The sequence below is a fragment of the Odontesthes bonariensis genome, chromosome 5, assembly GCF_027942865.1.
Source record: "Odontesthes bonariensis isolate fOdoBon6 chromosome 5, fOdoBon6.hap1, whole genome shotgun sequence".
NCBI classification, from domain to species: domain Eukaryota; kingdom Metazoa; phylum Chordata; class Actinopteri; order Atheriniformes; family Atherinopsidae; genus Odontesthes; species Odontesthes bonariensis.
The window spans coordinates 11676157-11690760 of NC_134510.1; the positions used below are offsets into that span (position 1 = coordinate 11676157).

The 14604-nt window shown below is 41.8% G+C and overlaps 1 protein-coding gene and 1 non-coding gene across 2 annotated transcripts; one reads left to right on the top strand and one right to left on the bottom strand.

Moving 5' to 3' along the window:
* The first annotated feature begins 1470 nt into the window (after nucleotides 1-1470).
* On the top strand, nucleotides 1471-1553 carry trnal-cag (transfer RNA leucine (anticodon CAG)). The gene has a single exon. It is a non-coding gene; the product is annotated as a tRNA-Leu (tRNA).
* Nucleotides 1554-2356: 803 nt separating this feature from the next.
* LOC142380559 (general transcription factor II-I repeat domain-containing protein 2B-like) lies at nucleotides 2357-3445 on the bottom strand. Its single transcript, XM_075466472.1, has one exon. The coding sequence runs from the start codon at nucleotides 3443-3445 to the stop codon at nucleotides 2357-2359; it is 1089 nt and encodes a 362-aa protein (XP_075322587.1).
* Nucleotides 3446-14604: the final 11159 nt, after the last annotated feature.

Here is a 14604-nt window from a genome sequence, read left to right on the forward strand (position 1 = left end):
CGTGATTGAACGAGAGCTTATGCGAGCCGTTAAGCTCCACCAATCATATGCGTATACGTCATTACACGGAATACTCGCGAGACAACCTCCCGTCCTTTTGCTAGTTAATGTTGTCTGACCACAGCTGGCAATTTGCACTGTTTTGACACAAAAATGGACTCTGCAAGGACAAAGAAAAGACCTCGGCGATATTGTGACCATTGTGACACCGAATTAAGCCATACACAATAAAACACTGAGCGCACTGCACATTATGTATACAGGCCAGATTTCTATATTTTTATTTCTATTTTATTTAAGAAACCTTTTAGAATATTGCTGTTGCATGCTTATTTTCTCTTTATCTTATCTTTATTATTATACATTTGGACATCCAGTGCGGGCAACAAAGAAAATAATTTCTTTGTTCAGGGAAACACGTTTCTAACTGCACATATGACAATAAACCTTTGAATCCTTGAATCCTTGAATTTTGCCCACAAAAAGCGGTATTACAAAAGAGGTGTTTGGGAGAAAAAAAAACAGATATGCATCACCTGTCACCAGCAGACAGCGTGCACCTCTTCTTTTTCAAGACAACACAGCAACAAGCTTGGCTGGAGTTGGAGGTGATGAACGTGTAGAAACAGGCCTGCCTCAAATCCCACTTCTGACATTGCAGACGTCTCCTAGAGAACTAATTTCACTGGCAAGGCAACCCAAGTTTACGCCTTTCTTAGCAATACCATGTCGTATTGCTATTCTGCCACTGCATCATCTAGTTTAAAGATTATTGTGGCCGCTTTACCTCAGAAGAGTTCTTGCTTCCAAATGCTATGCCTACTATTTGTTTGCCTCAGGAGACCTGTTAAACAACAGCCAAGACACTTGTTGCATGAGAATCTTCTGACCACTGCTCAACAAGCTGTGTTGTCACAACCTTCTACAGTGCTTTGGGCAGGACAGAATCATTAGCAAAAGGCACATTGTTGATTATAAGGTCTTGGTTTGCACTTAACACCATTGTAAACGGGAAAGGGCTTTTGACCGAAGAAACCTGGCATCATGTTAGGCTATTTGAAGGGGGCTATTGACATTTAGGCCGAAGATGGGTGAGAGTATCAAAGCAATCATCACTTGGTGGCAGGCAGCTGATAAAAGACCAAGCTCTCCGCGTCGGGGAATCGAACCCCGAGCTTCCGCGTGACAGGCGGAGATACTGTCCATTATACTAACGAGTAATTTCTGTGTGACAGACACAGTCGTCAGACGAAAAGACAACTATCGCCAAGGAGTGAAATAAGATTTTGGTGTCCCGTTTCAAGGTGCAGGAAAATTGCTATCACAGTCCCATCACTCAGAAGGAGAGTCTTCCATGAAGCTGCATGCCTCGTCAATATTCCCCTTCAACACGAACACAACGCAGACCCACATATTCGCTGGAATGATGCCTGGGCCCGCCGACAGTGTCGTCAAATAGTCTTTTTAGTAGTCAGGATGGCCGAGCGGTCTAAGGCGCTGCGTTCAGGTCGCAGTCTCCCCTGGAGGCGTGGGTTCAAATCCCACTTCTGACATTGCAGACTTCTCCTAGAGAAACATTTTCACTGGCAAGGCAACCCAAGTTTACTCCTTGCTTAGCAATACCATTTCGTATTGCTATTCTGCCACTGCATCATCTTGTTTAAAGATTATTGTGGCCGCTTTACCTCCGAAGAGTTCTTGCTTCCAAATGCTATGCCTACTTTTTGTTTGCCTCAGGAGCCCTGTTAAACAACAGCCAAGACACTTGTTGCATGAGAATCTTCTGACCACTGCTCTTCATTGTCATCAACAATATTCGGATCGAAATTTGCCGTGAAGAAGCTGTCCAGGTCTGGCAAACTGCTGGCTTCGCTACTAGAACTACTAGTATCAGACATGTTGATTGTTGGGGGTTGTTCCAGCAGCTGGCACTCGTGACGTCACGCACCTGTCGTCTGCTACTTCCGGTTTGCCAAATGGCGGGCTATTCGAGTCAAATGTGGTGATAGTTTATTGGGCCTAATCAGGACTATCCAGGGGCCTAAAATTATTTTAAAACCATAAAAAAATTCCATCGATCTGCTATTTCAGTTTTGTGCAAAAAATCACCTTTCTGTAGGCCTTTAACGAGTGCATCGAAGTCAGGTTGAATGTCTGAGGTGGAGATGCGAAGCACAGCTGACAGATGGTCGTCAGTGAGAGATGATCTATACCTGGACTTCGTAAACTTCATCATTGAAAATGTTTGTTCACATATGTAGGCAGAGCCAAAGAGAACCAACATCTTCTGAGCATGTCTCTTCATGTTTGGAAAGTTCTCCTCCTTGAGAGAAGAGTAGAAATCCAGCAGACATCCTTATTTAAAGTGCTCTGCCAGTACTGCATCAGACTGCAGGTCAATGAGTTCCAGCTGAACATCACTGGGTGCATTATCCACACTGCAGGTAAAGGGAGAGGAAATCATGTGCATTTCATCCTCGATTGTTCTGAGATCTTCAAATCTCCTTAAAAACTCACAATGCAATGCTCCTAACATGGATGAGTACCTGTGGAGGTGATCAGCTGATGGTGTGACTTCTTTCAGGGTTTGCATGTGAGTGAGATTGTTGCTCTCCACTTGGCTTGAAAGAAACAGCATCTTTCTCATGAAAGCCTTCACCAGGGTGTGCATTTCATGAACAAAAAGGCCCCTGCCTTGCAGTTTGGTGTTCAGTTCATTCATCAGTGCAGTCACATCAACAGCAAATGCAAAATCTGCCATACAGTCCTCATCGGAGAGCTCTGGGATGTCTTTGCCTTTCATCTGACAAAACTCTTGAATCTCTGTTTTCAGGTCCCAAACTCTTTTTAGCACTTTGCCCAGGCTGAGCCATCTGACAGCTGTGTGGTAGCCGATGTCACTATGCTCAGACTCATGGTCCTCCAAAAGTGCGACAAACTGTCTGTGATTCAATGCCTGTGCCCTGGTGAAGTTTACTATTTTAGTAACAACATCAATAACATGGTTCATTTTTAGCAGTGACTTGCACAACACATGTTGGTGTATAATACAATGCAAAAATACCCATTTCTGATCTGTGTCGATTTCAGTCACTTTATCTTGCATACGTTTTAAAAGTCCCACATTTTTCCCTGTAAGATTTGGACAACCGTCCGTTGTGACACCTGCCAGTCTGTCCCATTTCAGTCCCAGTGTGTCCATGCACGCATTTACCTCCGTGAAGAGATCGCTCCTTAGAGTCGTCCCTTTCATCGACCGCTTTGCTGCCAGCTCCTCCGTAATCTTGAAGTCCGGCGTTATCCCGCGGACAAATACGAGTAACTGGGCTGTGTCACGGACATCACAGCTTTCGTCCAAAGACAAGGAGAAAAAGTCAAAAGTTGCCACTTCACGTTGCAGCTGAAGCTCCAGATTACCCGATATGTCCTCGACCCTTCTCGTCATGGTTCGCCTGGAGAGCGGGACTTTCTCAAATGCTTCTTTTTGTTCAGGGCATATTAGTGCTGCAGAGTCCACCAAGCACTCTTTGATAAACTCCTCCTCCGAGAATGGCTTACTGTTTTTAGCGATTTTGTGGGATATCACAAAGCTGGTCTTGGTTGCTGCATCCCTGGATGTGTGAAGCTTGGTAAAAAAGCCTTGCTGCTTTTGCAGTTTAGCTAGCAAAGCTTCCGATGTCCGCGCCCTTTCAGCATCAGTCACGTTCTTGAATTTCTCCGCGTGTTTCGTCTCCTAATGCTGACTCAAATTGTAGTCCTTAAACACGGCGATCTGCTCCCTGCAAACTAAACACACGGCTTTACCTCTGACTTCAGTAAATAAATACTTAGCAGTCCAATTTTTGTTGAAAACCCTGCATTCGGCATCTACCTTTCTTTTTTTAGCATGAGCAGACATTTCTGAGGGCTAAAGTCGTCTTGTGACTTGCTAGTGACAACGATCCAATCATGTGCATGTCTCGATATACGTTTTACATCATCATGTAAGTGAATAAAAACAACTTCAAAATAAAAAATAAAATGCAGCTTCAGTCCATGCATCAGGTAAAATAAGAAAATGTGTTTATTTTGTAATTTCCAATTAACCTTACACGGGCCGGTCAGAGTCAACCAAAGGGCCGTATGCGGCCCGGGGGCCGTACAATGCCCAGGTCTGCACTAGACCATCAGGGACCCGAAAGCAGTGCACACGGTACAGGTTGCAACACTGTGGTAAACTCTTCCTAACTGGCAAATTAATTGGCATAGTGCATTGTACTGATAGTGCATTGTACTGAAGTTGTGAACATTTTAGCCTTAGATGAAAGCAATTCTGCGCATCTGGAGAATGAATCCAAGCAAGCACAAGTTTCACGCTTTAGACTTCTCTCTTATTTCAGGGAGAAATAGAAAGATTCCTGAGTAAGAGTGAGTGTGTCATAGCCCTGCAAGAAAAACAGTTGATAGATGACTAAATAAATAAAACATTCCTGACCTACACCACGACAGTGAAAACATCAAATCCTAGCCAGCAGACCACCAGGGAGCCTTTGATTTTTGTGAACTATGGATGTTGCCTCTTGTGCCTCGTTGTCCATTTAGCAGCGGGCTATGTGTAGTCAAACGGACGAGGTATGTACAGACACCCTTTTAAAGAATGATCTTAGGTGAGCAATATAATGGATCGGATCAGTGATGGAAAAGGGAAATCTGATTTGAAGGAATTGGACGAAAGCATTTAAAACTCCCAAATAGCTTTTTATGCCTGCTGAAATTGTTGGGGCATGTCACGGCAGTAGTCTTAAAGTGGAGGGCATACTACAGCCTCTCGCCAAGCAATTTACCTACGTAGCATTCTCGTTCCGTTGCGTCAGCTTCCTGAAATCTTTTTCAGTACTCTGTAAACAAGAGTTGTACACACGGTAGTTTTTCCATTTACTGGCTTGTTTTATCTTGCAATGTCATTCCCCTACCTGTGTTATCTGTGGATATAAATGCAATGTCAGGAATATAGGGTAGTTACCCTCAATGTAAAGGGCTTACACAATCCAATCAAGTGAGGCAAGGTTATTGCAAAGATGAAGAGAGAGAAACTGCATGTAATATTCTGGCAGGAGACCCATCTCGACAGAATGAAAAGTTAAAAAAAATATGGTTTTAGAAATACATTCTACTCATGTTATAAGAAAGGGAGAAAAAGAGGGGTAGCAATAATGATTCGTAATAGAGTGAATTTCCAAGTGGTTTCTGAAATCTAGGGGTTCCTTAAACAGAAAGAGGTCACACTAGTTAATGTGTATGTACCACCTGGCAAGGATAATTCCTTTATTAGAGAAATTTTTGGTTTGATTGCTTCCGAAGCCACTGGGGTTTTAATATGTGGAGGAGACTGGAATATGCAGCTACAATGTAAGCTAGACTCCTCTAACACATTAAAGAGATCTGCTCCCACACCAGAGTAACTGTGTCCTGCTGACACATGTTGACAGAGCTCGGGATGATTGATATATGGAGGGAGCTCCACCCAACAGAAAGACGGTATACATTTTATTCAGCAAGTCATAGGGTGCACTCAAGAATTGACTATTTCTTTACATATAACTCTGACAGACACAGACTTAAAGAGTGCAGTATAGGGATTCGAGATGTCATTCACCTAGCCTGATTAACATAGACTTTCAAATCTCTTCGAGATTCTGGTCTAACCAAGACCATAACGAATACGATTCGAAATGGCCTGGTCAACCCGCCTCCCTCGGGTTGCTACTGGTTGTGGCCAGAAAAGGCTGTGCCTAAGCTTAAGCCAATCACACCACTCTTTCCTCTGACGTATGATTTAGCTACCAGCGGGGCTAACTGGTAGATTAAACTCTTACCAAAGCCAGTAGGGAGCAAGGCGAAAACGTCTTTCCTGTCAAGAAATGATTCAAGGGCTGTTCTTTGCTCGATTTTTAACGAGAATCTCCCGTCGAACACTTTCATTACAGCATCTACAGCAGTGTCAAAAGCTTGACGCTGCTCCATGTTGATATTGAATGAAGCGCTTCCGTGTACAATCCATGGGTTGAGTGGCAGTTCAACCACGTCACTACCTTGAACACGCCTCTACCCAGGGCCGTTGGCGCTGCTCAAAGTTGATTGCTTCCCGACAAAGTGGATGGAGTTCCCATTTTTTCGGGAACTCGAATCCACCTGAATGAGCAGTTTGCCTGAGTAAGTGTAGCAGAGCCAAAGGTGTTGCGTCACTGCGAGGGCGGAGCCTGGGTATCATTCACCTGTTTATCTGACCCTACACATAGACAATAAAAAGAAAAACACGTCTTGGCGACTTAATACAAGTATCTTAAATGATAACCAGTGTTGGGGTAGTTACTCAAAAAAGCCTCTGTGGGCTTCCTGCTGATGGAAGGACCAGCGGATGACAAAGAAACAACAACTCTGACACCAACGGAGGACAAAGTGGAACACCTGAGCTACCGCAGGTAACGTATTGTGCAAAACAGGTGAGTGCATGATTCCGTCTAACTAATGAATGAAATCTACAGAAATGAACGTGTGCTAGCTCACACATGTTGAGTACTTGTGCAGTTTTTCCTTCCTTTTCCTGCTGTGTTTTACCGAGGTGATCAGGGATGAGAGACGACTCGAGCGCAGGTCCGAAGGAGAGAGACTGTGGACCCGACATTGCCGCTATGCACCCAGGGCTTCCGTGACGACGAGGAGCTCCCAGCCGGATGAGAGAAGCTGATGTTAAAAAAAAAGAAATAAAGGAGGACTTGGGGTAGGTCCTTTTTAGTGTCACAGAACGTGATTAGTTAAAAGGCACATTATATACTGCATTTAGATGATATTAGCTGATATTATAGAGAAAAGTAAGGAAACAAGCTGCTATTTTAAAAAGAAAAGATGACAAAATTGTCACAAAGTTATGCTTAAGCTTAAATCAGGACTTTCTTTCTGTCTTCCTTGTAGCACCTCACAGTGGACATGGACCATTCCCAGGAAGCTCCAGCAGCACAGCCGTCCCCTGAACACACTCCAGCACCAAATCTGCTCCCAGACACCGGACTGTTGATCGGCCCCAGCTGAAACGATGAAAAGCATCCCACACCGAGCCGTACAGATGAAGCCGTCTCCGTGTGTGAAGCTCCTCACAGACACACAGAGAAGATCTGCTCACCTACACCTGCAGAAATAACACAGTCCAGACAAGACGCAGACAATTGGGACTGAAAGACAACCAGTGGGACAGTGTTGTTCTTTAAAGACATTATTTGTAAATTATGTATTTAAAAAAAATGGTTTGCATTTACATTTTACATGCTGCTTTGGTGCTGGAATCAATAAAAATGAACAGTTTTTACACTTACCCTCTCTTCTGTTAAATGAAACACCAAACAATAACTTTGCCTCAGAGAACGACCATCTTCTGATGCAACACTCTTAAAAGCAGACCCTACAAAGCTTTCTGCAGTCTGTCAGACACATAAGGAATATTTTACTAATCCGAATTCTAAATGATCAGCTATAACATTTGATTTAGTCTTTCTTCTTTGACTAATAGCCTCATTCCACAGATATGACAGAACAAACATGGGAGGCAGTTTACAGTAGATATCATCCTGTTGGTAGAATGCCTTTAAAACTCAGAAGAAGCTTTTTTTCTACTCATTTCTACTAAAGTGCATCAAATTAAATTGTATTATCCATGAGTCTGTAATTTAACAGGTTTTTCTTCAGGTTTCCTTAACAATGACATGACATCACAGCTCTTTCAGCTGCATCATGTGGAAATATTTCAGTTTTTTTTGCCAGAGGGCCAGCTCAGTCTAATGAATTTATCTGGAAACATGCATAGTACTGAGGAGGATGATGTTTAAAACTCCTTAAACCAGCCATATTCATTTCTGGATATTTGTTATAAAAATAATAATAATAAAAAACATTTAAAAAAGAAAGTAAATAAATGTGAAAGTTCTATTATAAAATGATGAAGCTGAAAGGGAAACATGAAACTGTCCAAATGGAACACAGAGATTCTCCTGTATGGATGCTGCTCCATTCATCAAGTTTCCAAAAACTGAGCTGGGATTTTCTGCAGGAATGAAAACGATCCAAACACTGGTCAGTCTTTGCTGCTCGATGCCGCTGTTGTGTTTGATGACATCAAAATGTCGTTTACTTCAACAAGCTGAAAGTCTGATAAACGTGAGAGTCTCTCGCCGGGTGCTGTGGCGCGCGCCTGTAATCCAAGCTACCGGGAGGCTGAGGCTGGTGGATCGCTTGAGCTCAGGAGCTCTGAGCTGCAGTGGGCTATGCCGATCGGGTGTCCGCACTAAGCTCGGTACCGATATGGTGCTCCTGGGGGAGCCCGGGACCACCAGGTTGTCTAAGGAGGGGAGAACCGGCCCAGGTCGGAAACGGAGCAGGTCAAAGCCCCCGTGCCGCTCAGTAGTGGGATCGCACCTGTGATTAGACGCTGCAGTGCAGCCTGAGTCATACAGCGGGACCCAGTCTTTTTACACTCTTTGTTCTCTCCAACAAAATACTGGGACAACACACACGCTCCAACATCACCTCTTTACACGTTACAGCAGTTTCTCTATCTTCTCTTTTCCATTGAAAAGCACAGCTGTTTCTTGGATCTACAGCGCCCCCACCTGGAGAAGACGAGCAACGACCATCAGCCACATCACTCACCGCTGCTTCACAGATACACTCTGCTCCATCACTCATTCAATCAAGCTGCTGCTGTCAACTCAAAGACTGTCTTTTACCCAAATAAGGTACCAACTCCCTGTCAAAAGATTACATTTGACCCCTAACCATGATCATTTCCTAACCCTCGCTAAGAAGTCTGGATTTTTAAAGTCCCAACCCTATGTTATTGGCTAAACCTAAACAGGAAGTAACAAAGTAAAAGCTTAAGATCTGTCATATTTAGGAGCACTTTCACATGTGACTGTGTGGGTTTTTCCTTTGATCAGCAATCACAGTCTTGAAAAGCAGGTGTCCTGCCCAACAACGGGGTCAGCCCCACTGTCTCATAAGATGAGTTTTTTTTATCTTTCTTTGCTCAGAGGTGCTGTGATATTCAGGCTCAATAGTTACTCTTAAACTGTGATTCCCAGCTGCAGGACTTTCAGGTTAAGTTTGCAGTTCCGTGAGAGGATTCTTAGCTTTCTGGCCACAGCCCAGAGGAATTCCATGATCGCCATGGTTCCCTCCTCAGAAGCATCATCGCAGCATCATTTAAAAACAAACATAAACACCATCAGTCTACACAACTTTTTTTCTTCACATTTCACTCCACCAGTTGTGGAAGATTCTAACTTCTGCTGAGGACTTGTTGCATCCCAACATGAAGAAAACACTCTCAGAAACCCAGAAAAGTGGAACAACATACTTCCAACAGGAAAAATATCAGGTTTGAGAAATGTCAAAGTCTGCACTCTTTTCTAAAGTTTCCACTGAGAAGATTTTGAAAAAGTTCATAGTCACTCATATTCAAATGACCAAAAACCTCTGAAATAAACACTTCCCACCTTCAGCTTAAAGGCAAAGTATGCTGAAGTCAGGTTTAAACTCGTTTCAAAAGAAAAAACAGCATCCAAACATTAGCTCTTCTCAAATTGGACTAAGTGTAGAACAGGGTCTTTTTTTTTAATGAATCAATCTTTTTTATAGTTACACATAGAAATTGGTATGAAGAGTTGAACATTAAATCATATATATTCATTTATACAGCTGATAAAACTATTCACAGGACAGAAGTCCTCAGCTTCCTGCTGGGACACATAGTCACATGTAAAGGTAATGTGTAAATTGTGGAAAAACAATCACTGTAATGTTATCTTTTTCAACTTGGGATTAGAAAGGCATTCTTTCTTGTTTGAATTGAATTGAATCCTAACTCAAAGACTGTCCTTTATCCAAATAAGGTACCAACTCCCTGTCAAAAGATTACATTTGACCCCTAACCATGATCATTTCCTAACCCTCACTAAGAAGTCTGGATTTTTAAAGTCCCAACCCTGCGTTATTGGCTAAACCTAAACAGGAAGTGACAAAGTTCCATCCTAATGTGTTGTGTTTACATGTGAACAAGACCACAAGTAAAATGAACACTACTTTTATGTACGTCTGTAAGTGATTATGGTACAGAGAGGCCAGTTATTTCAAAGTAAAAGCTTAAGATCTGTCATATTTAGGAGCACTTTCACATGTGACTGTGTGGGTTTTTCCTTTGATCAGCTATCACAGTCTTGAAAAGCAGGTGTCCTGCCCAACAACGGGGTCAGCCCCACTTCCTCATAAGATGAGTTTTTTTTATCTTTCTTTGCTCAGAGGTGCTGTGATATTCAGGCTCAATAATTACTCTTAAACTATGATTCCGAGCTGCAGGACTTTCAGGTTAAGTTTGCAGTTCCGTGAGAGGATTCTTAGCTTTCTGGCCACAGCCCAGAGGAATTACATGATCGCCATGGTTCCCTCCTCAGAAGCATCATCGCAGCATCATTTAAAAACAAACATAAACACCATCAGTCTACACAACTTTTTTTCTTCACATTTCACTCCACCAGTTGTGGAAGATTCTAACTTCTGCTGAGGACTTGTTGCATCCCAACATGAAGAAAACACTCTCAGAAACCCAGAAAAGTGGAACAACATACTTCCAACAGGAAAAATATCAGGTTTGAGAAATGTCAAAGTCTGCACTCTTTTCTAAAGTTTCCACTGAGAAGATTTTGAAAAAGTTCATAGTCACTCATATTCAAATGACCAAAAACCTCTGAAATAAACACTTCCCACCTTCAGCTTAAAGGCAAAGTATGCTGAAGTCAGGTTTAAACTCATTTCAAAAGAAAAAACAGCATCCAAACATTAGCTCTTCTCAAATTGGACTAAGTGTAGAACAGGGTCTTTTTTTTTTAATGAATCAATCTTTTTTATAGTTACACATAGAAATTGGTATGAAGAGTTGAACATTAAATCATATATATTCATTTATACAGCTGATAAAACTATTCACAGGACAGAAGTCCTCAGCTTCCTGCTGGGACACATAGTCACATGTAAAGGTAATGTGTAAATTGTGGAAAAACAATCACTGTAATGTTATCTTTTTCAATTTGGGATTAGAAAGGCATTCTTTCTTGTTTGAATTGAATTGAATCCTAACTCAAAGACTGTCCTTTATCCAAATAAGGTACCAACTCCCTGTCAAAAGATTACATTTGACCCCTAACCATGATCATTTCCTAAGCCTCGCTAAGAAGTCTGGATTTTTAAAGTCCCAACCCTGCGTTATTGGCTAAACCTAAACAGGAAGTGACAAAGTTCCATCCTAATGTGTTGTGTTTACATGTGAACAAGACCACAAGTAAAATGAACACTACTTTTATGTGCGTCTGTAAGTGATTATGGTACAGAGAGGCCAGTTATTTTGTTCAAATTGGCTTTGTTCTCAGACATTATGAATGAAATAGTCTCTTTACTTTTCCACGATGACCTAAAGTTATCCAGGAAAGGGAAGACAAAACAATTGAGAAAGCAGGTGCAAATTCACACACACACATTGTTTTGGCTGATCCAGAGAATATGACGAAGCATGTTGAACCTACTCATGTCCAATCATACTCGGTCGAGTGTGAGTCCAACCTATGAGGCTATAAATGCAAATGATACCCGGAAATCGAGGCTCAGTCTGACGGATTTCCTGCAGGAGCTCTGTTCCACTGAGCCCAGCGCTGATATGCTTGACGTGTGACTACCAATAAACATTTTATTTAACTTGAGATTCCTCCGGCTTGTTCTTGAGCTTCCATTGAAAGAATCGATCTAACATTTTATGAAAATAGGTTTTAACATTGTTATGTTGTATATGTTTACAGGGTTTGATCCACTCCTTCTCTTACATGAATAATATTCAGACAGAGTCAGATGATAACTTACAGTTTAGAGTTGATATGAACTATATGAGTGGAAATGAGTCAGTTTCTTCCTTTTTAAGTATCTTATACAGAAAAAAAGAGTTCCTCTTTGAGTTAAATTGATGCTAAAACAAATATGAAGCAACAAAACTGTGTTTGTTTTACATCACAGGTATAAAGAAACCTTCAGTGATCCATCTTCATGTTTGTTCTTTAGTATTTTACAGGAAGTGAACTATAGAACTCCCAGTTCTGTTCATCAGTACAAAGACTCAGCCCTCATTTCATTTTAACATGTAATTCATTTCTCACGCTGAAACCCAGCAACACTAACAATTTAGAATCCTGTCTCCATCTCAGATTATTTGACTCTATTAACTAAAATGTACAATTATAGGAAGGGATTTTGATAAATACCACATCTACCTGAGAGAGGAGAAACTGCTCATTTCTAACACCTAACTGTTTAATTAGATTAGATTAGATTAAAAAGTCACGTTGATTTAAAAAAAGGATTCATGTCGGTGAACTACAAAAGATAGTCTGTTTTCTCAGACTCCTGCAGCAGGAAGTCTGAATGAAGCTGTGAAGAATACTGAAATGTTCAAATGAAATGTCAAAGAATGTTTTTCACTTTAATAGATCCATGAAGCCATTAATATCAACCACCCCAAGTCTGAAAAGTGTTTTAGTAACCTGAAGGTGTTTGGACTTTAATACAGGAACATAACTGTACTCGTCTTTCTGTGAAACTGTGAGTCGCGTTTTTCAGTGTTTATTGACATGTTCTGATGGTTAATCTCATGTTCAGTTTTGGAATTGATGGTGTTCACGGTGTTTTCTGTCCATCCCTTAAAGCTCTAACATGGACTCAGACGGATTCACGGATCCAAGAACGCTAAAGAAGAGGAAGCGCACGGACATGGACCCTGAACAGTGTACAAGCAGCGAAGAAAGGCAGAGCTGTAAACGACGTTAGTTGGACATAGGGGTGCGCGATGTGACGATATAAAATCGTGACTGGCGAGGAAGAGTGGAGAATCGCAGGCGATCTACCAAATTAGAGAAACCGTATAGATCGCCTTTGCCAATCAGCGCAATGATTTTTTTTTTTTAATGCTGGTTCCCACCGATGCGGCAGACGTAGGGCGTCCTTAACCTAACCGACCAATCATAGCGAAAAACGCATGGACAGCCATGGCTGAAAGCCAAGCCGACGAGCTGGTGAAGAAGAGGAAATCCACCTCTGTAATTTGGAATTGGTTCAGGTTTTCTTCTACCCTTACCCACTGCTGCTGGTCCACATCAGGAATGGGAACAGCAGCAGCAGCACCATCCACAGCACATCCATAGCGGCGCACGGGAGAAACTCACGGCCAGCAGCAGCACTCTCGGGTCGGATGAGAAAACCGCTAGCTCGTAAACTAACTACGGTGCAAGAGAAAAGGGATGCACCGCGACCGTGACAAACATTACACAGTTGAAAAGTATTCCTTTAGGGCGCTCTGGTGATGGCAGTGCGTGACTGTGGCTGCAGTAAATGAACATGCAGCGTTGCTAATCTGTTGCTAAATGGCATCATGAGGTGGAGTCAAGTCGTCATCAGTGGTTCGTTTTTCTATTTCCGGTTGCTTCACTCACTGTGTCAGATGTCATTATTTTCATCTTGAATTGGGTTACAGTTGAATTACAATGTGTTGATTGCCAAATTCTTTCTTTTACTCCTTAGCTCTTCTGTGGTTCAGCATGTCGACTTAACTCTACTGTAATTGGTCTTTTTTTTTTTTGGATGGAAGATCGTGATAAAAAATCGAAATCGTGATTTTATGCAAACAAATCGTGATACAACATTTTTTCCATATCTTCCACCCCTACTTGGACAGTAAAGACTTTGGCGATGGCTTTTCATCAGAAAGCACAATCTACAAGTGAGTGCGCGCCAGCCGGTCGAGGCAGATGGCCCTCCTTCCTGAGTCTGGTTCTGCTGGAGGTTTCTTCCTGTTAAAAGGGAGTTTTCCTCTCCACTGTCGCCTCGTGCATGCTCAGGATGGGGAATTGAATTGAAGACAATTTTCAATGAGATCCATTGGTTTTCTTAGCCAGGCAACTTATTTATTTTTAATTGGCATTGTATGAATTGGATTTATTTGGATTTGAATTAATTGGATTACAATGAATAGGATTTTAATTGCCTTAATCTGGACTGTATCTTTTGAATTCCCACAAGATGATATTTATTACTCTTATTTCTACGGAGAAATCCTCCTTCCAGATTCTCATGTTTTTGCTTTATAGTATAGTTCACTTTGAGGCACCAAAAAAAAAAAGCATGTGCATGTAATATGATACATGCTCAGTTTAGGCTAGGTGATTCCTCTTCTGTGAAAATATATTTATAAAACATTAGGGTCATAAAGTGGTATCCAGCAGAGGGCGATGTATGTTAAAATGATACATTCCGTAGTCATTTGTTGATATGAATGACTTTTTCAAGAAATGTCAACTCTTTTATGATTTTCATGTGAGTGTTCTTAGAGCTGAACACTCATCCTTTACTCTTGTCTAATTTACAAAAGCTGACAAATCACAAAGCCTGCAGTGAGAGGCTCATCTGAGTGAGAGGCTCATCTCAGTGAGAGGCTCATCTCAGTGAGAGACTCATCTGAGTGAGAGGCTCATCTCAGTGAGAGGC